This window comes from Protomyctophum parallelum, assembly GCF_964188405.1.
Source record: "Protomyctophum parallelum genome assembly, chromosome: 8".
Lineage (NCBI taxonomy): Eukaryota > Metazoa > Chordata > Actinopteri > Myctophiformes > Myctophidae > Protomyctophum > Protomyctophum parallelum.
In genome coordinates, this window is record NC_139703.1 from 7,952,375 (window position 1) to 7,978,107 (window position 25,733).

Below are 25,733 nucleotides of genomic sequence, written 5' to 3' on the forward strand. Positions count from 1 at the left end.
TCCTCTGTATTTGTGTAACAGACAGAGTTAGCAGAGTTCAACTTAGCGGTATTTGGCCTTAGACTCTCACACGCGCACCCACTCAATTTCAGATGACAGCTGTTGTCCTACACACAATGTAGTGGACTGCTCATTCAAAACGGCCATAAAAGAGCACATGTCTGCAAATGGTAACTGGTCCTATTGTCTAAGCTTAAAACAAGAAATGCTATTTTTGTCATGTTCAAATTGTTTTGTCGTAAAAAGTAAATAAATAACATAAATGCACATAATACTGTATGGATGTTACGACACTAAATAGTTTGCACAAAAAAAAGCCCATCTTGTGTTTGTTTGTTTTTGTGCTTTGTATTTTTAATGTGTTCTTTTTGGGAGCAATTTAGTATTTTATTCCATTTAAAATGTCCATTGAGTTTGTTCAAGTTTTTGTATGACCTTTAATCACAAAATGATTTATAATGCATGTTTTTAATCAAACATAATATAGAAGAATCTTTGTGATGTAGAAGTTTGTTACTGTAAATCACACCTTTCAAAACATACTTTTTTCATATTCGTCACTATATGAACATTGGCCACAACCAATATAGGCTATTTATTGGTCTCCACGATTAATCAATATGAGGCCATATTAAACCGTTATTGTTCGACCCCTAGATTAGAAGAACTTCCAACAGGTGGCCATGACAGTTAACGTTCATCAACTCTGCACAGTCAGTACAGTGTGTGCTCTGTCTGTGAGCTAAGCTACTCAGCTGCTCCAATGGCAATCAGCCTACTCACACCGAAACGGGTGACCCATTGAAGCCTGCGACGCCACACAAGTCACACTGTGTGCTGTGAAAAGATTTGGGCTGTTATTTATTTATTTATATCTGAGGTTGTTAACTTGTTTAATGTAAGTTAAGACACATTAACATTTTTTGAGTGAGATGGTGATGGTGGTGGTGCTAAGTTTTCGAGTTATGACACGTTACTACAAATGTCTGACAATGTCATGGAGTTATATCAATTTCATCATCTATTCTTTTATTATATCAATTTCATCAGCATTATAAATAATCAGTTGCCACCCTGAAACGTGTGCTAGTTTCGTTGACATGATGCGGAGATGTATTATACTTAATACTAATTTCCCGGCCCACATAAAATGAATTTAATTAATATAAGAAAGATAGAAGGAAAAGGGAGAGCACACACGTCACGGTGACACATTACGATAGGTCACCAATGTCCGTGTAACAGCTGACAGAGACGAGTAGCTAGCCCCGGCTAACGTTAAGTTAGCTCGACGTCAGTTTTTTATTAACATGACTTTCCTTTCTGGTTCAGTCTCGTGTTCACGTGGGATTGTGTTCAATTTAAAATAAATGTCCCGCTGCATATCCATGAATATCGTTAGCGTTTTTTTTTATCAACATCATGAGTTAGTGAGGAGGACATGACAGCAGGTATGATGAGGAGAGCCAGCATGTTGTCCGTCCTCATGTGAAAACAAACGCTGTCTTATCTTACCGTCCAGCCGGTCCTGTGGCTCTGTCAGGTTGCGTCGGACGTGGACTGCGTGTTCACACACCGTGGTTGTCTACGAGGCCGCTGGGCGTACAGACGAACGCGCAACAATGCGGGCAGAATGCGTGCTGCGATGCAAAGTGCTAAAAGTTTCACGTCTGTTTTCAAAACTTCTTCAACACGGCGGCCCCGGCGACGGAGCGTGACGTCACTCACTGTCAGTCAGGCAGTCCGCGTTCGATGACGTGTACGGTTGGCGTAATTATGGGACTTGTAGTTAGTCCCGAGAGGACTACATTTCTATCTCTCTCTCTCTCTCTCTCTCTCTCTCTCTCTCTCTCTCTCTCTCTCACACACACACACACACACACACACACACACAGGTATATCTGATCACATGTAGCAGAGTGGCTCACACACTCAAAAGTCTGGAAATTACATCTGTCCACAGAAGATCACAGGATCTACTGAATGTGAAGGAGGCCTACTGGGGGGAACCATAGAGTTATAAGGGGGGAACCAGCACATCAGCGTCAGAGAGGAACAGCCCGAACAGGCACTGTGAGATCAGTTACGCAACTTTTGGGAAATCGAATCCCTTGGAATCCACATGAAAGAAATGCATTCTGAAAAGGAAGACATGGCAGTGTATCCCAAGCCGTGCATATCCACGGCTTTCCAAGCCGTGCATATCCACAGATATCCCACTAGGCTGAGGAAGAAATGCCACTTGACAGTTTTCAAATCAGCCTCATGGTGGCACTACAACAGGCCAAGTTGCGTCTCACACACACACACACACACACACACACAGTGACAGCACACACACACCACACACACACACACCCCACACACACCCCCCACACACACACACACACAAACCCAAACAAACATGTTTAAATTACTCCTAAACATTTTGTCAAACATCACACACTCTCCTATCCTCAGAAGGGGTCTTTTTTTCTAGTTAATTTATGCATCTCTTAGGGCCCATTTAACCATATAATGCCGTTCAGTAGATCTCGTGATCTTTTGGGCTTAGGGCTATAGTAAATAATAATTTTAAAACACATGCCTGTATACAGGTATATGTGATCATATGATGGCCTCAAAAGTCTAATATCTCCCCAAGTCATAAGGATATCCCTTTGAAATAGTGGTTAAGATGTTGGCTTTCCACGCGGAAGCCCGCCCGGGTTCGATTCCTGAATCCCGGACACACACACACACACACACACACACACACACAGTAGACATACCCATGATGGGAAAGTTAATCAACGTTATATCCTGGGTACATTGCCCAGGTTATAGCGTGGGTGAAATGGGCACATTGTATTAGAGCCAGTACCCAGAGGTCAGCTTATGACATCAGTTCTGTCATTATGTCAGTTGTCAGAACTGTGACATCATATAGTAGCTGACCGACTGACATCATTATGACTGGACTGGAGCCAGCCACTCATATAAGAAAAGGAACCACATACTCTGCAAGCATACAGGTTTTAGTTTTGTGCTGTCTGTCATAAAAGGCTATGTCGGGACATACAGGCTATGTCGGGACATACAGACTCTGAGAACCCTCTTTTTCTCTCCTCTTCTGCTGAGCGGGATATCGGAGCAGAAGCTACTCATAAAAGTGGAGCTGTTCTCAGACAACAAGTCCACCGCTCATCAACCTATATCTGGTGTCGTCATCGAGATCCATTCTAAACGGGTGCAGATCTATTCATCTCAGTTTAGAATACATGCCTACTTTACTGGTATAGGATATGTCCTGTACAACTTCCCCATGACATGTGCAGTAATCGGTGTGGCCATCAATTTTGCTTTGCTCCTTGCGATTGTGCTTTTGAGATACCCACAGTTTATAGGGCAAGACCTCTGGCCCTCAAAGAATTTAAGCGACAGTTATGTGACAGTTAAGATGGGAGACAATATCCACTTCCAACAGAAGAAAGAAGAGGCTCAGAAGCGTTTGGAGTTGGTCTCCTCAGTGAGAACTTCACATGCCTCGTGAAATTGATTTGATAACACGGTAGTGGGATCAAAAAATAAACCTTTTAGAGCCTTTCAGTTCTATATATAGGAACTGAAGAAAGTCTCTGTATCCATATTGCAGACATCTCAATAGTCATTAGTCAATGAGCATATGCTTTGTACAATTTGCATACAGTCCCTTTTAGGGTAGTTGGAAAGTCAGTCTGGTGACAATCATGATTATTTGAACAAAGACTGTCACGGAACACCATATTTGGGCATTTCCATATTTGAAAAGGCTGACATGGAATTCATCTTGGGCATGGTCAACCTTACATCATAGTCACATGTTGATGATGTGAGGTGAGGAAGATCACCATAGAATCAATCTGACCACAGAGTGCTAAGGGGCAGTATGACATGTCATCCAAGTAACAAAGTGAGCCTTCTCGAGCCATTGCCACCTTCTTTATGAGGGGCACTAGCCCCTCCAATGCACGGCTTTCCGGAATTATGTCATGTGGCAGCCAAGTCTATGGACTTTCTCCATTAGTTGCTCAACATCGATTAATTTCACATTCACAGCAGCTAGTTTAAGGGTTTTCATATCACCTTTCCTTTATTGCTTCAGAGGATAACAAAATACAAAATAAAAAAGTTTTGCTGTAAATGTTAAGTGTTACAGCATTCTCTAGGTCATCGAAACAATTGCCTGAGGTCAACACAACTGCATTTATTTGGGAATTTGTTTGCCATTCTTGAAAAAAGCTTTATATTCTATGGTCAAAATCTGAAAACTTTGGACTCTCAAATTAATATACAAAACAAAAGCATTTGCTCCGACATCAGAGCTTCAGAACACACTCGCATTTATTTACAGTTTTAACAACATTCATTAGAACAAAGAACACAAGCAGCATTGCTTAACATGAAGCGTAAAAGTCTAAGCTGCCAGACCAGTTCTTTGCCCGTGCTTTTAGTGTGACTTGAGTTTATCCCCAAACAAGGTCACAAAGACCCCGAAGAGGAATCCCCCGGTGAGGATGAGGAGAGTGCTGGAAACGGGGCCCAGTGACAGCAGCGTACCCAACAGGTACAACAAAAGCAGTATCAGCAGTGTTCTGTAGCTGGCCAGAATGCGGAGGCTGAGTCTAGACATGCGTTGTCCCTCCAGGATGCGCCTGCTCAACGGGCTCTGTCTGGGTCTGACTTCGGGGCCGGACAGGTAATGACGGCCCAGTCGACCCAGGAAGTCTGGTCGCGAGCACAGAGTGTCCATGCGCCCTTCAAACTGTGGTGAGAATAGAGGAAAAAGCATTACACTCGTTTACAAGAGGGTCCACCTTTTTCAATTCACCATGACATTTAGCCAAAAACAGGAAATCATCATAAGTGCACCCTAGTGCAGCGCTACGTCACATCATTTGGAGCGACGCCCACCCGGAAGGGTTGACTCCCACTTTTAGACCAGAGCGGCCAATGCGTTCCTCCAGGCTTTACATTTTTGCACCAACAAAAATGAAAGCCTGGTACCGAGGCTTCATAGGGGCTAACGCCAGATTTATACTTAGTTGTGTGCTGGTGTGTGTGTTTTGTTACGCGGGTAACAAAAGGTTGGTTATTTCTCCCCTTGGATAATACCAATTAGTATTGTATTCTATATCGATTTTATCGTTGATTAGTCACCTTTACACCGAGGTATAGCTTGTAAGGATCGGGCATTTAGCAACACAGCTAAACGTGTGGGTAGCACCTAAAAAAAAAAAGGCAAGTGGTTGGTATTCACCTTTGGATGATTGCACTCTCTCACAGTAATAAGGAAAAAACAACACATATTGGCAGCTTCAATCCAAAGAGATTTGGATATTGGTTAAAAATAAAAATCCCACACCACCTACCCTTTCATTGATGAAGGAGGATATTCTGAACATCAGCCGGACCAGCAGGGCGTTCTCGTAACTCCTGATTGGCTGGAGCTCTGGGTCTCCCTGGTAATCTAGCTCAAACCTCCGCTGTCCATTCATGATCTGCACAAGGGACAAAATATTCACTCTCTGTACGCATGTACAGTATGACTGTACAGTAAAGTTGTTCAATTGAAGAGTCAGCATCTCTTTAACTGTGACACATGTCTTACATTGTTGCAAAGACAAAGAACAAAGAAAATCATCAATGTTGAAAATTGTCAGCAGAAAAAAGTATATTTAAGTAATTTATCATCATGTGGCCTGTACTATGCCCATTATTCTTTTACGAAGCCTAAAAGCCAAGCAGAAATTCCAATATTCAATGCCAAAATAAAACAAATAAAAGTCAACAAAAATGTCATGACACACTCAATGACCGTAAAGACATTACACTATGTGCTATATGCATACTGACCTGTCTTCTTCCCAGGTCAGTGAGGATGAGTCCAGTCTCTCCTTGGACACAGTCTGGGAGCTGTCTGGAGTTCACATCGTCCTGAGATGAACCTAGGTTGGCAATCAGTTGGCTCAGCTGACCAGGATTAAGCTACATGAGACAAAATGCAGACAGGATATGATTAAGATATATTATACTGTATATGGTACAGTAGTAGACACTACTAGCCTAGACGTTAGGAGGTACCACACTGACTGCACTAAAGTCAATCAAATGATGGTGTTTAACACAGTAACTGCCATAGATGTCCCTGGACGTCAGACCAAATGCAACACCTTTTTACTGCCAGATTTAACTGGCCCTCGCTGACAGCTATTTTTCGTTTTTTACCTCACCTTTAAATAGTCACAGAATATTCATCTTCACTATGATCACACACACACCGGATTGTTGGTAATGAGAAAGCCCTTTGTTGCGCGATCGTTCGGGAGAAATATCCGTTTGAATAATGTCCATGTTTTCATTAGGTTAGACTTTTGGTTTGCACACTAGATGGTGCTCTTGGCTAAATTACGATGCACCTCCAACCCCTCTCTGTGTAGGAGACACCACGTGCTCACAAAAATCCTCTCACTAGATCCCCACAGGATCTATTTTTGAAAAATGAAGAGTTCATTCATACACAGGCTTATTGCTCAAATGACTCAACATAAAGTTCTTGCTTAGTACAACAAAGACAAATGATTTACGATATGACAGGCAATAAACACTCACCCTGAATATCTCACAGAGGTTGTCCAGCGCTCTGTCCAGGAACTCGTGGGTTTTCTTCACCAGCTCTCCACTTTCCTCCGGCTCATTTCCATTGAAGGTGTTATTGAGGTCAGGGGAGCCCAAACCGAACCAGGAAAGGAAGGAGTTGTTGGTTGCTACTTCCACGGCGTGGTCTGCTATCCTCTTGGCCGTCTGTCTGGCCTGTGCTATGATCTGGATCAGCTTCAGGACCTGGAGAGTCAAACCACCATTGCAAAAAATGTAAGGATGCTGGAATTCTCATACTGGAGAGGGTTGCGGGGGGATTTAACCACTTAAACCCTATAAATAAACAATGTATAATATAGACAGCCATGTGTGGCTGTGTCCCTGGGTCTGTCCCCGTGTCCCTGGCTGTGTCCGAGCACGAAAATAGCGTTATTCCGTGTGTTCACCAACAAGTGTCAATGTTGTGCCGAACACAGAGACACACACAGGCCAGGGAGGAGGGCTTGCACAGCACAGCACAGCACCACTCACTTCAGACGGGTCTGATTTTATTAACCCATTCTGACCTGAGATCAGATTCTAAAAATGGCTATTACATCCTGACAGTTTAATTATTAGCCCATTCTGACCTGAGATCAGATTCTAAAAGTGTCTTCAATTTTTCAAAAATAGCAGACCTACAAGCTCGTATCGCGCCACTCGGTGGCGCGATATGAGCTTGTAGATCTGCTATTTTTCAATAGCTAAAGCATAACATGATGCTGACACCAAAATGGGTGCCCGTTCAGAATGGGTTAAACAAAAACTTAGAGGATAATTCAAAATTTCCGTACAGCTGTAATGTTGCTCATTTAATAATGTAATGGCCAGAAAGTAGTTTTTTTGCCACTTAGTTCCTGCATAACGTCCAGGTACGATGATGTCACGTGCTGCATACCCACTATATGATAGACCGGATTCTTCCCCAATACTTCCCGATATGCAAAATGCAGCATATAGATTAGCAAATATAGATACAGCACGAGTACAGTATGTAACAGTTATCAGTGGTTCTCAAAGATTGTGTGGATGGAGAGAGGTAACTGCACCCCAGGGTTTCCGTATGGGAAACCAAACATCTGCATGTAGAGGCAATACCCTAATATATTGGACAGGAGAGATTTGGGGTGTATGAGCTTCAGGCAGTATTACTTTTCAACCAGTAGGTATCGAACCAGGGTCTCGCTGTCAGCGAGTAGGAAGACTCCTCCAACCACTGTAGATGTGCTAGTTACATTGTATTAAGATACTCTACCATGTAGATTGGTTCAAATAAAATGTAAGTCATTAAATACGTTTCGGATTGCAGCTTTAAGCAACCACTTGAACCCCAGCATCACTCCATATTCTGCCAAAAAGTATATTAGCCAAAAATAGCATATCTGAGCTTGTACAGTAGATCACATCGGCTACTTTTGGCAAAAAGATTTTGTCTAGAGACGAACAAAAGCAGTCAAGTACAGAGTGGCAACTCGGGACGGTTTAAGTGGTTAAACCCTCAATACAAGACGACATACTATTATATGTAATTATGAAGACACCAACTGACCGCTGCTCGGAGATCACTGCCGAACATTTGTCTGTACTGGCAGTCCTGGCCCTCCAGGGCATAGACGTGGCTCTTTACGCGGAACACGGTGTCCGTCACCACCCTCTGGCGTGGGGACAGGTAGCTGCCGCCCTGGCTGGGGGTCAGGTAGCCCCGGGACTGCCGGTGGTGCAGGACATGCTCCGGCTCCAGGAATAACTGCTCCCCTGAGTGGAGGATGTTTTAGCTGGATGTCAGTACATTACTCACAATAGATAAGGAAAGTAATGTTTTTTTTTGTCATCAAAGTTTTTTAATGATTTTAAATAAAGCATACAAAATCCACATGACTTACACAAAAGAAAAAGACAAGAAAAAACAAACAAACAAAACACACCTAGCAGTCAAAGGAAAGTAATGTTGATAAATAATCATTTCTGTAGTTACACAGACGAACAAAGCTCTGATTCTGACAACATAACATCAAACCTTTCTGGATCATCTCTGCTAGGTTTGGCTGAGAAAACACTTTGGCCACCCTGAAGACCATTAAGGCATTCTTGGCGTTGACCAGGTCTGTTCGTACCGCCCTGTTCAGGAAACCCTCAAAGAGCTTGGTGTACATCAACAAGTTCTCCTGGACAAACGATGCCCTGCAGGAATACAAGTTACAGAGCACTCAATTAGAACTACTTCAGTCAGTGTTCTCATTGACATCACATCTTCAGAACTCTCTCTCCTCATCTTGACGGCTATCAATATCTCCAATTACAGCATGCTTTGAAGTTTAAGGCACCGTAAATTGATCTACTAACTAACCACTCACATGCAGTACACATTTAATCCTGTCCTGATCAGTGCATATGATGTGTTCCCCCCCCCCCCCACACACACACACACATTCATAAAGCCGTCTCTATCAAACAGGTACACTCAAACCTGGGAATATTTTTCTTAATGCATACAAATATCTATCAATATTCCCAGCATGCGGTATGGATGCTTGTCTCACTTGGACTACAGAGACACAGTGGGCTGCCTTTACCATTTCTCTGGTACAGTTCTGTTCTGGTCTGCCTGTGGAATGGCCTTCTCTCCCGTGTACCTCCATGGCTGCATGTAGCTTAGCCACGTCTCCAACACCTACACACAACGGATGGAGTGAGAACAGAGCGGTATGTTGTTGTACGTATACTGTATGTGTTGTAGCTGTTTGACCATCAAAATATTCAAATCAAAACCCCTACAAAAGGCAACTGACTAACTGCACAACATAGTGCAGCCTACATGGCCTACAGCGGTACAGCCTACATGTGCAATTAATGAAATAATTTAGTTCAACCTAGCAGCACATAAAACTTCAAAACCTCACTCCAAACACAATTGATTCAGTTCAACAAAAGATTGAATTGTACACAAGGGAAAATAAAAACATACATTTGTAATAATATGTGATTATCGTTATGATTACTTGTAGTAATAGTAGTGGTGGCACTTGTAGTTAACAGTAATAGCAGCATTAGCACTATAGTAATAGTAGAAAAGGTTAAACAAATGATGCTGCGTACCGCTCTAAAAGATGCATCCAAGGGCCAGTGACCAAAGCAGTGCTGTAGAAACAGGTACAGTTTCTGCTGGACAAAGCGTTGAACCACCACTCTGGAGGAAGGGAAAAAAATGATTTTTGATTGACCTTTAACGGCTGAGTTGTGGCTTACTTTTAGATTACAAGACCCTGGGTTCTCTCTTAAATGTATCCTGAGGAATGTAGGAATTTCTCAAATTATTGTGTACTATTAGTAACTGAAACAATTATTGCATTGATATTTGATTATATTTGTTGTTGCTGTTTAACCCATTCTGAACGGGAACCCATTTTGGTGTTAGCATCATGTCGTGCTTTACCTATTGAAAAATAGCAGATCTACAAGCTCATATCGCGCCACCGAGTGGCGCGATATGAGCTTGTAGGTCTGCTATTTTTGAAAAATCGAAGAACGACTGACATTTTTAGAATCTGATCTCAGGTCAGAATGGGTTCATCAGACCAATGTGTGTCCAGTGGAAACCTCGTATGAATCTGATCTCAGGTCAGAATGGGTTATATCTCTCCTCCCGAGTCCTGACCTCTTGAACTCCTCCAGTGGACTGGTGTGAGTGTGGGAGTGGGTTGAGGGTGAGATTTGCTCTGGCTTCTGGCTGTTGGTGAAGGCGTGGAGGTGTTTCACCAGCAGTCGGACGACCAGCACATGCTCCTCTGTCGGGGTGAAGGGCTCCTGAAGCATAATCACAGTCAAACGGGAATCCCCAATTCCCCCCCCCCCCCAATGAAATAAATCACAATGCTTCCCTGATTCATAAGCAGCCAAAGTCAATCAGTCAATCAGCAAGGGCATAACTCAAACTTTGCCATTTAACCTGTAATATTGCAAAATGTCTGTCTATTGTAAAATAAAAATAATCAAAAAGGACAGGTCTTGGAATTTTTGTAAAGTGGATATCAAGTGGACATGCAATGATGAAATAAAAACCTAAATTGTGCAGTTCAAGATGTATTTAAAAGAAGAGGAGGGCTAGTCATGAAGATATAAAAATGTCACCACCACTCCATAAATATAACATGCTTTCATTTTACTGTAAAGAATGGTTCTGTTAGCTAAAGGATAATCCTAACAACCGTGACAATTAAACCACAGTAGTTCCTCCCGTAAAATTAAGTATGTCCTCACATGAGCTGAACATTTAGTTATTAAAATTAAAGATAAAATATGGATTTGAACATTGAATAAATTAATCATTTAAAATCAGGCAGTATGGTAATGGGTGTTCTGTAGTAGCAGCGTTTGCTTTTAACCCATTTTGGGCGGGACCAAACATTAACGTTATAATTTAGCTATTGAAAAATAGCAGATCTACAAGCTCATAGCGCACCACCGAGTGGCGCGCTACGAGCTTGTAGGTCTGCTATTTTTTTAAATCGTTAAAATGTGCCTCAAATCTTTCAGAAATTCTTCATGATTTAGAAAACTTATTTTTTGTTACATTTTGACGTCAGGCCTGAATGGGTTAAATTGTAAATTATGTGAGGTGAAACATGAAGCACACACGTATTAACCACACGAAAGTGAAAAGCAACAAAAACCAAAACCAGACACACACACACAAGCATGCTTTTAAAATAGTGAGGAAAACCACACAAATTAGGTGAAAAACAAACTGATTCAAATGACAAAACCTCATTCCAGCATAATTTACCTGTCAAGGATACTTCTCTGTGGTAGTCAACTCTGATATTTACATCACAATTACTTTTGTAGTACCGAGAGCCAAAGTCCTGGAGTTCTTGTGTCAATACACACATTAAAGCATAATTTGGTATCTTTGGTACTAAGCATCAGATTTGACCCACAGTGGAAGATACAAGATTGTCTCATTTGAGCTCTAGATTGAAAATGTTTAAGAGCAAAGAAACAGACGCAGCATCAGAACATTATAGATTCTTCAAAATATATTTGGTGAAAGTGACCTCTGAGTATTTGTATTAACCATTTTGTTCAGAATTGTGCTGCAAGTGTAAACACCCACATTTGGAAATGCCCCGACAACTTCTGCCATCCATTTAAAAATAAAAGAAACCTGCATCACAGAGAAGTAACCTTGACCGTGTAACCTTCAGTCCTAACTCTGGCAGCAGGCCTTTTTATTTTACCTCCAGGATGCCCCGAAGGGGCGGGGGTGAATGAAAAGGTAAAAGTACTTGGTAGGTGTGGAGGTTCCCAGTGCCTGGTGGGACGTGGGCTTGGAGCGGCATGCTGGACATACTCAGCCGGTACTGAAGCACTGCCAGCTGGTCGCCACCGTTTACCACCAGGGGGGGAGGAGGAGGAGGAGGAGGAGGAGGAGAGTGTAGAAGGAGATAACAGGAGGAAGAGGAGAGTGTAGAAGGAGATAACAGGAGGAGAAGGAGGAGAGTGTAGAAGGAGATAACAGGAGGAGGAAGAGGAGAGTGTAGAAGGAGATAACAGGAGGAGGAGGAGGAGAGTGTAGAAGGAGATAACAGGAGGAGGAGGAGGAGAGTGTAGAAGGAGATAACAGGAGGAGGAGGAGGAGAGTGTAGAAGGAGATAACAGGAGGAGGAAGAGGAGAGTGTAGAAGGAGATAACAGGAGGAGGAGGAGGAGAGTGTAGAAGGAGATAACAGGAGGAGGAGGAGGAGAGTGTAGAAGGAGATAACAGGAGGAGGAGGAGGAGAGTGTAGAAGGAGATAACAGGAGGAGGAGGAGGAGAGTGTAGAAGGAGATAACAGGAGGAGGAGGAGGAGGAGAGTGTAGAAGGAGATAACAGGAGGAGGAGGAGGAGGGTGTAGAAGGAGATAACAGGAGGAGGAGGAGAGTGTAGAAGGAGATAACAGGAGGAGGAGGAGGAGAGTGTAGAAGGAGATAACAGGAGGAAGAGGAGGAGAGTGTAGAAGGAGATAACAGGAGGAGGAGGAGGAGAGTGTAGAAGGAGATAACAGGAGGAAGAGGAGGAGAGTGTAGAAGGAGATAACAGGAGGAGGAGGAGGAGAGTGTAGAAGGAGATAACAGGAGGAGGAGGAGGAGAGTGTAGAAGGAGATAACAGGAGGAGGAGGAGGAGAGTGTAGAAGGAGATAACAGGAGGAGGAGGAGGAGAGTGTAGAAGGAGATAACAGGATGAGGAGGAGGAGAGTGTAGAAGGAGATAACAGGAGGAGGAGGAGAGTGTAGAAGGAGATAACAGGAGGAGGAGGAGGAGAGTGTAGAAGGAGATAACAGGAGGAGGAGGAGGAGAGTGTAGAAGGAGATAACAGGAGGAGGAGGAGGAGAGTGTAGAAGGAGATAACAGGAGGAGGAGGAGGAGAGTGTAGAAGGAGATAACAGGAGGAGGAGGAGGAGAGTGTAGAAGGAGATAACAGGAGGAGGAGGAGAGTGTAGAAGGAGATAACAGGAGGAGGAGGAGGAGAGTGTAGAAGGAGATAACAGGAGGAGGAGGAGAGTGTAGAAGGAGATAACAGGAGGAGGAGGAGGAGAGTGTAGAAGGAGATAACAGGAGGAGGAGGAGGAGAGTGTAGAAGGAGATAACAGGAGGAGGAGGAGGCACAGAAGGAAGAGGGAAGGAGGAAGTGGAGGAGTTGGGAGACATTATTAGGACAAGAGGAAGGGGGGGTGGGGGATACGAGCAGAAACAGGGAGCAGGGAGGTGGAAAGAATAGCAGCAAAAGGGGATAGGAAGGATAAGGACGACACAAAGGGAAGGAAAGAGGGAGAGGACATGTGGCAGTGATAAAAAGGGATGAGGAGAAGTGGAGGAAAGGAAGACAGGAAGGTAAACATGAGAACAGGTGAAAAGGAGATGGCAAAATGAATAAAAGGACAAAGTAAAACCACACAGAGGCCAGAAGCATCACAGGAGGAAGGAACACAGAACAAGAGAGGAGACACAAAAACAAAACACATAGTGATGACACCTAGGGGACTATACAGGAGTGGAGCCCTCTACATACAGGACTGTATACCCAAGTTAATGACAATAACATCAATAATAATAAACACTTGAACCACAGGATTTTGTTGTGCCCCAAAAGTCACCCTACAAATTTAAAGATAAAAAAAAGCATTTGGTTTATGTCCTAATCCTAAAACAATGACCGAATCGGTTCTTCCATGTTTTTGGCGGGACAATCTGGTCACAATCTTGTGATTCAAGTTCATGAGGTGGGCACGAGACAGCACCCGTGATCAAATGTGATGTACGGGTTTATGTGGAAGATTTGAGGACAGGAAAACTGCAGAATGCTTCAGCTAACAGGCTGCTGCAAGAGAAGAATGAAGCGCTACTCGTTTTTCTCTGTGACTTGATTCAGGAATGATGCTTGTTTCTACAGACTACAGCTACATGGACCAACTTTAAAAACACACTGATAAGCGGTCAACAGCATGGCAAAATATATGTACTGTAGATGTGCTTATATGCATTCACGCAGTCACATCACTTAAATATATGTGACTGCGTTCAAATAATATAAGTAAATATACATTTATTTTTTTAATTGAAGTCAGCATGTAGATCACCATTTAACCTCACAATATTCTTGAAATTCTTGTTTGCAATTGTCAGCTTTACTGTTAGCACGGGTGTTATTTAATACTTAATCACCAATAATGTGTCATGCAAAAATAGTGAAAATAGCTCACAATGCGGCTTGTGCATTGTGAGCTTGTAGATCAGCTTTTTTTTAACATCAATAATAATGTTATAACTATGTTATTCAAGTATTGATAATGATTTATTATCGATTAAATTGATTAGTTAGACTAGCTGTTGCACCAGTGGCTCCCACTGCTGCCGTGGTACTCGCCTCTCTCTTTTATCTTTGTGGTAGGAGGCAAATGACCTCGTCGACATCAATGGCAGTTTGCCCAGTGCCGGGCGGTTGCCGCTTTCGGTGTGCAAGTTAAATTAAGACTAGTTCAGACCAAAGACACAGGGTGTCCTGCTGCAGATCATGTCGTATACGCTCAAACACTCTATGCATGCAGTCTATACAGGGTAGGTGGCATTAGTGTGCTCATATAGAGGCCTCCTATAATCAACGGTACAGCCAACGTCAGTCACAGAAACACCATCATAAAGACTCCCAGACACAAAATGACATGGGCTAGATTGTACAGGAGAGATATGTACATTCAATTGAAATAAGGACCCAAAATCTTTTATATATTGCAAAAAGGTGTGGCCCTAAATATCAAGTGCTTGAACTCCCAAGGTTGTAACAATTTCTGACCTCATCTCCTCTTGAATATTGAGTGGGCCGTGGGTTTGTACACCTGCTTTCCTTTTGTTTGCGTATTCAGCTCCTAGGAGGAACCAGCCTTTCTGGAGCTGGTTGGGGTTTTGTCGTAAATTAATCAAAAACAAAGACACCTCCAAGTAAAGGACACAAAATGGTTGCCCCGCACATGCTGATAACAAAGGATGTGAAGTTTGTGAACTTCATATTAAGGGACGGTTAAAGACTGGACACAGTGGACAGTCAAAAAGAGAGTTTCAGTTGTTTTCTTTTAAACTGTACACGGATTAGTCACACACCGACTGGTCCACAGTCACTTTATACACAGGAGAATTACCACCCATATGCACCCCGACACACCACACTACCAGAACCCCTTTGGTGGTGGTTGACTTTATGCTGGTGTTTCAGAAGAAATGTAGCAGGCAGGAACAGACAGACAGACAGAGCCCCATTAGACAGGTTGCATGCATCGGTCGTGTCAGAAAGACAAAAGCACTACTGAGGAACTCATGCTCAACACCTGAAGCACTAGCTACCCAAACAAGTGATGAAAACGGTCACGGTTACAAAATCCAGTACTGCCTTTCCTGAAGCACACACATCTCTGGGAAGAACCAAAAAGCTCACCAGAATGTTCACATAACAAGCAGTCTACAATAGTAATTAAAACTTCTATGAAGTATGCTTTACTTTTAACATGTTTTTCTTTCTCAAGTGCACCAATGTGGCCATCAGTTGTACAGTGTATGTCCTACTCCTATTGCAGAAAACATAACCAGAACTATAGAAACAGTAGCATTTCACAAGATGAAAATAGGCCTGAGAGATGCACAAAATAAGGTGAAGTTGCCAAGCGGCAGGGCTGGGCGATATGACTTGCCACGACGTGTTTTCATCATATTTAGGGCGTTTTCAGTCAAACCTCCATGCAAATGCAGTCTAATGGTGTAACAATGTTACACTTCTGAATGACACGGGAAGGAATAGAAACATTTTGATGGGATTTTGCTTGTCGTTGAAAGACAATTTAAAGTAAGAATATTCTCAAAATTGTATTTAAATTGAATTGTTCATTCATATAAAAAATATATACGGTATATAATAAAAAAATAAGATGTTACAATAACGCATACGGTATATTGCCCAGCCCTAGTCTTACCATCCAGTGCCGCCCCCGGTCCCCCAAGCCATGCCTGCCCTACAGAGTGGGGAAACCTACCACTACACAATGAATGGAAAACCTCACCCTGGCCCAAGTTGGACTGAGAGGTACAGAGGAACGTGGTGTTGATGGGTGGTGTAATGGAGACAGTTGTGATCAGCCAAGACAGCCGTGCCGCGTGGGGGTGACGTAGGTGTGGGTTGTGAGAGGTGGAGACGGGGCAAGGACTGTTGTCCATGTTCTTACCTTCACCTGGGGAGACTGGAGTTTCTGGTACATCTCCAGTGAGTAGTGGTGGAGCCACATCTCCACAAACATCTTGAGGCGGACACACACACACACACACACACACACACACACACACACACACATTTTGATGGTCAACATAGCATAATCAGTATCTCGTAGACCCGACATCACTGGCGGAGGTATGCACTCTATTGCAAGTGCAATCTTTCTTCACAGAGAACAATCTTCTTGTTCCCTTTGAATATCCCCACTTTTGGCTACTTTAAAGCCGATTAAATGCCACCACCTGGTGGCTAAACTGCAGTACTGTTGCCAGGTTTTACAGCTGGATTAAAGTGTTATTAAGCTGTAAACACTAAACATAGCCTTTTATCTCAATCTGAGCCCTAAATATGCTTTGGATCGCGTGCGTACATGTGCACGAGGAGATTTTGGATATCTCCCAACATGGATGTTAAAAACTGTAAATAAAATACTATACTACATTAATCACACCCGAGATTTCTCGGTTTGGCAAAGGAGGTAAAAATGATTAAACCAGAGAAATCGCGGGATTGGCAAATATTGTGTTAACCCTATTTTTAATGGGCTTGTCTAAATATTTCATCACATTTAAGCGATTTTGCTCATTCATTTTAGACATCAAGTCAGGAAATATTAAATGATGAAGTTGTCAGAAGTAACAGCATAAATCGTCATCATTCCTAAGTAAGCGTTATTCATAGTCTGATTTATCGGTGGTGAGGTACCACCGCAACTACAACATGACGTCACGGAGCCACGGTGAAGAGCAAACCACCGCTCTCCCCACCCCTTCTCACCACCCTTTTACTCACCACCGCTCCACGTTATTACAGCTCCGGTGGTCACCTCACCACCGGAGCAGTGGTCACCTCACCACCGAAAATCCAGACTATGAATAGGTCTTTAGAAGCATGTGTCTTACCTGCAGTAATGTCTCCGACCTCCATATCTCCTGGGCAGCAGGGTCTGGGTTGACAGAAGGTTGGTGGAAGATGTGATGTTTGAGGAGACTGGGACTGTGAATACCATAGCCAGTGAAGGCAACACTGGGAGACCTGAGGGAAATCATACATACACCAGTGTACATTTACTCTGCAGAATAAGTATCAAAGAAATAAACTAGTGGCATGCACCCCAATACCCATACACCCATTCATCATTTCCACATTTTTATAGAACTGCTAAACATTGCTGGGGGCAAAATACACAGAATTCAAAGAATTGGCTAAAAGCCTATAAAAGTCTAAAGTATAGCGCCGGTGAATCAAAGATGTACTGCACCTTGTAGAAGCCGCCGTGATAGAGCCTCTGGAGTCCGAGAAAGGAGAAGGGGGGACACTTCCCTCGGTGGGGAGGAAGTATTTCAGGTAGGTGTCTACCAGCACAAAGTAGGCACTGTCCGTGCTCGTCCCATGCTGGCCGGGAGGAAGATTCTGAGGGCAAAAGTGAACTGTTACTTTTTAGTAAAGCTTTTTTACATTTAGCAAATGCGCTTATCACCATAATTACACCGTTTAGAATCACAATGAAATCTACTGTCACATCACAGGTATTCAGGTGTGTGTATTATTCAAAGTTTTTACTGAATAGTGTCACCATATATTTTATAGCAGACAATCACATACACAAAACAACACAGACACTAGTACTGTAACATAATTGACAGGGAAACATATACCAATTATTGTTAAATTGATTGAGAATTGTAGTACAATAAATTGGACAGAAAGTAAATACCAGTAAAATAAAATAAAAACTAATATATATAATATATTAATAAATAAATAATAATAAATACATTCTAATAACATTAACTATAACTGGGAGGACAGCGGAGAGAGGGGGAAGGAGCGAAAAGAATGGCCAATAGGTTTACAGATTCAAAGAAGTGGATCAAATTCTTTCTGTTCCGTGCACACTTCATTTGTGAGAAGGGAAGATGATGGCGATAGAGGAAGAGCAAGGAGAAAAACACAGGATGGCAAAGTTAAATTATAATATGAATTGTGGTCAAATAATCAAAAAGATATGGTGTATACCCCCCAACAAGCATAAGTATTAGCAGGTATGTACATGAGGTTAGAACAAGCCATGATGGGAGATTAATAGTAGCAGCAGGTTCACATACTGTTACTGTACAGTAAGATGTGGTTTACTAGATCAATATAACAGGTATGGGACTTACAGCAAACTGCTGTAAGTGCACTCTAAGTAGACGACTCAGTCTCTGCATTTCATCCCACTATATCCAATAATAACAATAACAGTTGTTGCTATATTAAAAAATGTGCACAGTGTGAATCCTAGCGGGCAAAAACAAATAACAGCAAACTCACCTTTGGTGCAATAAGGCAGTGGGCGAAGTTAAACATATAGAATTCAAATGGATCTGAAGAACGTTAAGGAACAGTGATTTGCAGTAAAGTATCTTTTACAAAGTTCAATTAATTATTACAATTTTATATTATTAAAATACATTTAGTAATTTTACAATTCAAATATAGTTGAGGATGAGTTTGTTTGTAAAAACGATTGGATGTCTTAACCCAGGGGTGTCAAACTCAACTTTGGGCGAGGGCTGCATTGGTCAAAAGGTCACTTGATGGGGGCCACAACCGGTTGCGGACGCACGCTCAATGTCTCAGTCAGTCACTGCTATAATATCTATCTATCTATGTATAGACCCAGCCAGCCAGCAAGCCACACACATAGTGATCAGAACCAGCCAGCCAGCCAGCCACACACATAGTGCTCAGACCCAGCCAGCCAGCAAGCCACACACATAGTGCTCAGACCCAGGCAGCCACACACATAGCTCCGTAAGGGAGTGGTTGCACCACTCAAAAAATCTTCAAAAAACTGAAGAGGCTACTGGAGATTGGAGAACCTGATTTGGACATGATCTGATGCAGGACAATGTCACTATGACAGAAAGAGAAGATGGGTCTGGCCACATTCATTCACCCCATAATCTCAGTGGAAATTGGGGAATATGTTGTGAAATAAAAAGTCAGAAAACTGGAATGTGGGAAAATGCCTTATTTTTACATTTTCTTAGTTCAAACCATTCCATGATTTCCCCATGCCCACACATCTGTGGGCTCTCTCTCTCTCTCTCTCTCTCTCTCTCTCTCTCTCTCTCTGAACAGAAACAAGTCGCGATGCGGCCCCTCCCACTTCACTTCACACACACACACACTGTCCCTATAATGTGCACGGGCTACTGGCACCGTTCCACTTCATCATATCATGCAAGAGACGCCACACACCAGTATAGAAGAGAGATAGTCACTTACTAGTTATTACTCACTTGTTGTAACTTGTAGGGATGCCACAAAGTGACCATCAGCCAATATCAGATAAAACTTATAAGATTTTATGCACATGCCATGGTCACATAACCATTATATGTTGAGTGCATGCTTTGATGGTTACAGTTTTATAATCAGTTTTGATGAGTAAACCTTTATGGAGATCTTCTCAGTTCTCATTGTATGCTAGTTACTGCCATTCAGGATGGAAAATGAAATCCATTTGGATTTGGGGAGAAGTAGTTTCATAAGGGGCTGGTATGAAGTACTTGATATAAAGAGAACATGTTCAGTTCACTAGTCTACACTCTACTCTACACCTGCCTTCATTTCATCTGATTGTCTGTCTGGCAGGCATTTAACAAGCGATCGTTAACTGTGTCTGTTAGAGAGAGGGGCAGAGAAGAGTGGCTTTGCTCAACTTGATTTATACTTATATTCTCCACTCTGATGAAGGTACATGTTCGATATATCATGCAGCCTTACTTATTAGCCTATATTTTGGCTATATTGAGGCAGGCGGGCCGTAGAAGATGCGGCCCGCGGATCACCAGTTTTACATGTTCTATTCACATAGCTGAAGGGGTTAAGACTTAACCCCTTCAGCTATGTGAATAGAACATGTAAATGTCAGTAATCTTCAAGCCCAATTTATGCTCTGTCACACGATAGTGTTGCGCACAGAGAAAGGCTGAGAAGAGCAGACCTACAAGCTCACAAGTCAGAGCATCTGCAATGCGTTGTGAGCTTGTAGATCCTCTATTGTCAGCACGAGACACCGTTGCTGCCTGGACCAAGTATGATCTGTCTTTTGTGTTAATTGAACTCAAGCGTGTACAAAATGTAAAGCAAATTACATTGATTGACCCATACCACTGTGGACAACTGGACATTGCTGTGTACTGCTGTAAAGGATACTGAGTGCCAGGTTGAGTGTCAGTAGACCGGACAGGGGGAACTGGAGCTTGTTGTGAAACAGAGGACAGTCGGGGACAACTCCTTCTTGGATGGAAGACTTCACTGGACCCTGCAGGGGAAAGGACGACAACACATGTTAAGTGTACAGTAAGTACAGTCACTATACAGCAGTGGTTCTCAAAACCTTTTCATGTCAAGGACCCTCAACCTATCATCTGTTGCCAGGGACCGCTGTAAAAGAGAAGATTTGTCATATCGAAAATATCTGCAAGCTCACAACGCGTACATCGACCATTATGTAATATGTTACAAATACACTATAATAATATAAACAGACATAATAAAATATGTGACGTGTTGAAGTTGTTCCTTATTTTAGCTGGGGAGTGGAACCCCCTGGAACCCCCCTCAAGGACCCCTGAACAAATACAAATGGCCTATAAGAAGGAGACAATAAAAGTTGAATGGAGAGGGGGAAAAAGCTCTTACCGGAAGATAATTGACAGGTATTTCATATTTGTACTCTTCTGCCTGAAGTTTATACACAAGCTTCATCATTGGCCCACTGAAACAACAAATCAGTCATCATCATCATCATGGCTTTAAATCACAATTTAATATGTTTGTGTTCAGACGATCACATTGCAAAAGCTGATCCCTGGCTAGGCCTCAAAGCAACGCAATGCCTTTAGTTTCTCCTTTGACATCCATAGTACAATTGGACTGGGGACATCCATCCCTCTTTACCTTTGCATAATAATAGTGATGATATGGCAGGGGGATTTGATTTATTTTCTACTTTCTTTGAAACCTCAATGACTGCTGTGGAATGCCATTTATGAGTGAAGCATAATCTCATTTATCAGAAACCTTCTATGTCACATAGACATACATTATTTACTTTTTCAAATCAGTTTGATAGTCAAGGCGATGAATTTGTTTCTTGGCCAACACACCTGGGGTCCAGGAACTCCTTGACGATGTTGTACTCATTGGTGCGGGGGTGCAGGAAGCGTAGGTTCCATCCGGCGATGACCCCATCCAGACTGCCAAACACACACTCCACCAGCCAGGGTAAGACTGAGTGCAACTCCTGGATATACAGTATGCGGTTGTTTTAGCCATCAAGTGTCATCATAGTTTTTATTTGTCTACATTTTGACATTGACAGATTATAGTAATTGAATGATTTCACCTAGTATTCGGCACTGTTGTTGTTTTTGAAGTTGCACACAGTGAAAATTAAGGTTGCACGACAAACATTTCAAATCCCATTGTTTTTACATACACACTGTAAAGTCCTCACTCCTTAGTGTTCATTTGTCCAGTTATAACTCTGCAAGTGTAAAACTTTCGTCAAATGGGCCCCCTCAGCAATTTGACTATATAGTCAAACCATTGCCAAGTGAAAGCAGAAGGCCTATAACACTAACACAGTAACGCACGGCAGCAGCTGTCTTTCTTTAGACATAAAAGGCATTCAGTTCACTGGTTGGGTTCTGCACTGCCCAGTCAAGAGGCAAAAAAGGGTGTGGCTGCAGTGTGGGCTTGCCAGCAGCACAATGGCATACAATGGCATTCCCTCGTAAGCATTTCTATTCCACCAGCTGCTAATTGGAACACAAGTACGGCTGTTATACTGTACGTGTAACAAACAAAAAAATCACACCCGTGTGAAGTGAGGGCACTCTTATCATTATACATCATCATCCCATGAACAAATTAATTCATGTGATTGGTTAGCCGATTTGCTCGTCTATATGATACGACATACATTTTTCCTTCATTGTCAATGCATTTAATGTTTGTGTTGCCACAAATTTACGTCATATTTGGCAGACACTCATATGAGACGAGTGTGGACAAAAGCTGTACATAAGAGGGGCTAGCCTAGCGCCCCTCAAAAAATGAAATAAAATAGTATTTGACATAGTCAAGAAGTATTTGACTGTGTACTGAGCAGTGCCAGTGTCAATGCATTATTGTTTCCAGAGATGTCAGTTCTGAATGTTAATTATGTCATTACTTATAAATCTTTTGGGGGATTTAATAGTATATAGCATACACCCAATGCTATCAGCATCACTGCGATTTCAACAAGGATAATAATAATAATGTGACGGATTTCTATAACAAGCTACCTTTGCAGGGTAATCCTCGATGATCTTCACTAGTTCTTGGCATCGTTGTAGCAGAGACTTGTTGGTCGAGTCAGCTTTAAGGTTGGCCTGTTGGTGAAAATAGCACAGAAATAGCTCATTCACTCACAAATGAACCAATTGAGCAATGATGATACAGACATGGTTACAACACACATTTACACAAGGCCATCATATACAGTACAGTAAAAAGCAATGGAATGTATAGAACAGAGAGCAGAACACATAATATCTAGTGGTGCATTAAATTAATCAATATGGCAATATATCTCGATCGAAATCCGGACGATAGGTGAAGCGATCGAGAGGCTGCTGAATCGATAAGGCAATAAACGGCATGATTTATCTGGGTGACGCAGTGTTGCCAAACGTTATACATCTCATATTGTGGCATCTGTATCGTGATACATATCTATCGTGAGATTGCAAGCAATATCCACCACTAATAATATCACTACCAAACAGATCCTTTTACAGATGTCATATTAGGAAGAAGTTATTCAGCCCCAATAGGGCTTCCACATTATTATATCAATTACACGAATAACAATCTGGATCATGGTCTAGTTATTACAATACGCATATGGTTATAAATAGAGTTAGTTCTTCAGAATAGTCGACTGACCAGCAGGAAACTGGGCTGTTGTAAGGTAGGAGCAGCCATTGTGGACCCTTCTGCAGAGGTCTTCCACTGATGTCCTGGCCTCCTCCACCTAACGATTAATTCACACAAAAACATGGATTACTTTCTCTACCTACCTCAACTTACAACAAAACACACTGACTGTACAACTGTCTGACTGACTGACACTGTAACAAAGGCTACAAACAGTTGTTCATTCAGTGAATTACAGAAACACTACTCTCCAGGGACGTGCAGAGAGTGTTAGAGAGGCAGGGGCTCTAGATCAGCTATATTCGGGGGGCAACCCAGTACTCTTTTATCTACTGGAGATGCGGTGTACGACATGGATTTAGAAATAAACGCAAAATGGTGCGTTCCAAGTTCAGGAGATTTCGGAAAAAAGCTATTCTCCTGAATGTTGCCTTCCGGCATGCCATGGAAAGGAGAGGCATTTGCAGTTCTTCCACTATAGTAAATGCTGCATTCGTTGTCTGGAGAGGGTAGTTAATTGTTTTACAGACGGGTAAAAGGGCAGGAGCTGAAGCCCCCTTTGATGTCTATGTGTGCACATCCCTGCTACTCTCTATATGTGTTAGGTCAGTGTGGGTCTCAAAGTGGGGTCCGGGGAGTCCCAGGGGGCAGGGATCCTCTGAGACAGAGGGTCCCCATTCACGGTAGATCTGCCATTTACAAATTATCTTTCTTGACACCGAACAACAGAACCAGACTGGCTTATGTGACATTTCCCCGGATAGCAGATTGCCCAAGATGTCTGTCTCTCTTGGGGCGACTGTGGCTCAAGAGGTAGAGCAGGTCGTCCAATGATCCATGGATCGGCGGTTCGAATCCCGGCTCCTCCTGTTTACATGTCGAAGTGTCCTTGGGCAAGACACTGAACCCCAAATTGCTCCCGATGTGCTGGTTGGTACCTTGCATGGCTTCCGCCGCAGTCGGTGTATGAATGTGTGTGTGAATGGGTGAATGTAATGCACAATCTATGTAAAGCGCCTTGGATAAAGGCGCTATATAAATGCACCATTTACCATTTGTTCCAAATGACAGACAGACAATATAGAATTGTTTCCATCTGGTAAAACTGTATTGAATGCATATATACTGAAAGTCATTGTGACAGGGGTTGTGTTTTTTTTTTTTTATGAGCAGAGCATGAAATGACTGATTAATGGCTTCCAAAATTCAAAGCTACATTATAAGCTTATTATAACCATATACATTTTAACAGTAAATTCCAGTGTTCCATGTATCCATTTGTGGTCTGTGGCCAAATGGAGTCCATATCCAAGGATAGGACACTGTGACTCAGAGGTTAATCACACCACTATTAGGATTAAGAACTGTGTGTGTGTGTGTGTGTGTGTGTGTGTGTGTGTGTGTGTGTGTGTGTGTGTGTGTGTGTGTGTGTGTGTGTGTGTGTGTGTGTGTGTGTGTGGTAATATATGTTTTAAACGGGAGTATATGAAAGTTTAAAGTTTACGTTAATTAAATATATTCACCTATATAGCCTAGTACGTTACTGGACACATTAATTAATAGTTAAGACCGTCACGCCATACATCAGCCATTTTACACATTAACTATAACTAACAATTAGTATAGGACTACATTTTCATTTCAATAAACTCATCAGTGCATAGATTATATATAGCTCTAAAATATTTATGATTCCGTTGTTTGCAAAAGCAGAATGCATGCAGTTGGATCTGAGCTCAAACGTGCTAACGTCAGTTAGCTCACATTGGCTAGCAAATCCAGACTGACAGCGGCACGTGCGTGGTATACTGCACAACATCGTTTTGATACATATGACAAATATTAGTTATTGATTAATCAAAATGTCTTACCTGCTACTAGTTACAACAATTCAGCTTTTCGTAATTACTTTCCAAAGAGCCGCGCTTTACTTTCCATCAGCACAACACTAAACTTAGCCTCCTATAGATCCCATAGGCCAGTGGGACGCACGCAGCACGCACTATGAGAGGCCACGCCTCCCTCCCAGGCCCAGACAGTTAGGTTGTTTCTCTGGGCAACCTGCTGGCCAATGAAGCGCGATCATGCTTCCAGGCTATGGGTTTTTAAACGCAGCCATAGAACATTATAAGAAGGAATGGCCGGCTACGTCAGTGCATGGTTCCCAAAGTGGGGTCCGGGGAGCCCCAGGTGTCCTTGAGGGAGTTCCAGGGTGTCCCCAGCTAAATGATTGTTTGGAACCAAAAATGAACCCTTGTGGGTCTGTAACTCCGAGAGTGTACGAATGGACCCTAACAGG

The 25,733-nt window shown here is 42.5% G+C and overlaps 2 protein-coding genes across 5 annotated transcripts in view; both read right to left on the reverse strand.

Moving 5' to 3' along the window:
• The window catches only part of LOC310863534 (DDB1- and CUL4-associated factor 1-like), a 43,152-nt gene extending 41,471 nt beyond the window's left edge, over positions 1-1,681 (reverse strand). For both annotated transcript variants that reach the window (XM_083771951.1, XM_083771950.1), the window contains exon 1: positions 1,516-1,681. The gene's annotated coding sequence lies outside the window, so the exon portion shown is untranslated. The remainder of the gene's footprint in view (positions 1-1,515) is intronic.
• Positions 1,682-4,095: 2,414 nt separating this feature from the next.
• smpd4 (sphingomyelin phosphodiesterase 4) lies at positions 4,096-25,407 on the reverse strand. 3 transcript variants are annotated; one of them, XM_083771821.1, is made up of 20 exons: positions 25,306-25,407; positions 23,444-23,531; positions 22,801-22,887; positions 21,616-21,752; positions 21,149-21,224; positions 20,660-20,768; positions 18,767-18,819; positions 17,712-17,863; positions 17,353-17,485; positions 16,404-16,475; positions 11,943-12,032; positions 10,313-10,461; positions 9,754-9,844; positions 9,231-9,328; positions 8,675-8,838; positions 8,207-8,412; positions 6,631-6,861; positions 5,875-6,006; positions 5,391-5,519; positions 4,096-4,783 (listed from the first exon to the last, which is right to left on the reverse strand). In XM_083771821.1, exons 2-20 carry the CDS (start codon positions 23,480-23,482, stop codon positions 4,469-4,471), a joined length of 2,463 nt encoding a protein of 820 aa, XP_083627947.1. In that variant the 5' UTR covers positions 23,483-23,531; positions 25,306-25,407; the 3' UTR covers positions 4,096-4,468. The 3 variants fall into 3 exon arrangements, with proteins under 3 accessions (XP_083627947.1, XP_083627946.1, XP_083627948.1); XM_083771820.1 differs by having other exon boundaries at positions 11,895-12,032; XM_083771822.1 differs by lacking the exon at positions 11,943-12,032.
• Between the last annotated feature and the right edge of the window lie 326 nt (positions 25,408-25,733).

What these genes read in the sequence shown, in the direction of transcription:
- smpd4 (XM_083771820.1), bottom strand. Translation starts at nt 23,482, where the DNA reads ATGGCTGCTCCTACCTTACAACAGCCCAGTTTCCTGCTG. An exon ending in ACTGCCTTATTGCACCAAAG is followed by an intron (nt 17,864 to 18,766) that starts GTGAGTTTGCTG and finishes TTTTGCCCTCAG; the next exon opens with AATCTTCCTCCCGGCCAGCA. An exon ending in TGGATGCATCTTTTAGAGCG is followed by an intron (nt 9,329 to 9,753) that starts GTACGCAGCATC and finishes CGTTGTGTGTAG; the next exon opens with GTGTTGGAGACGTGGCTAAG.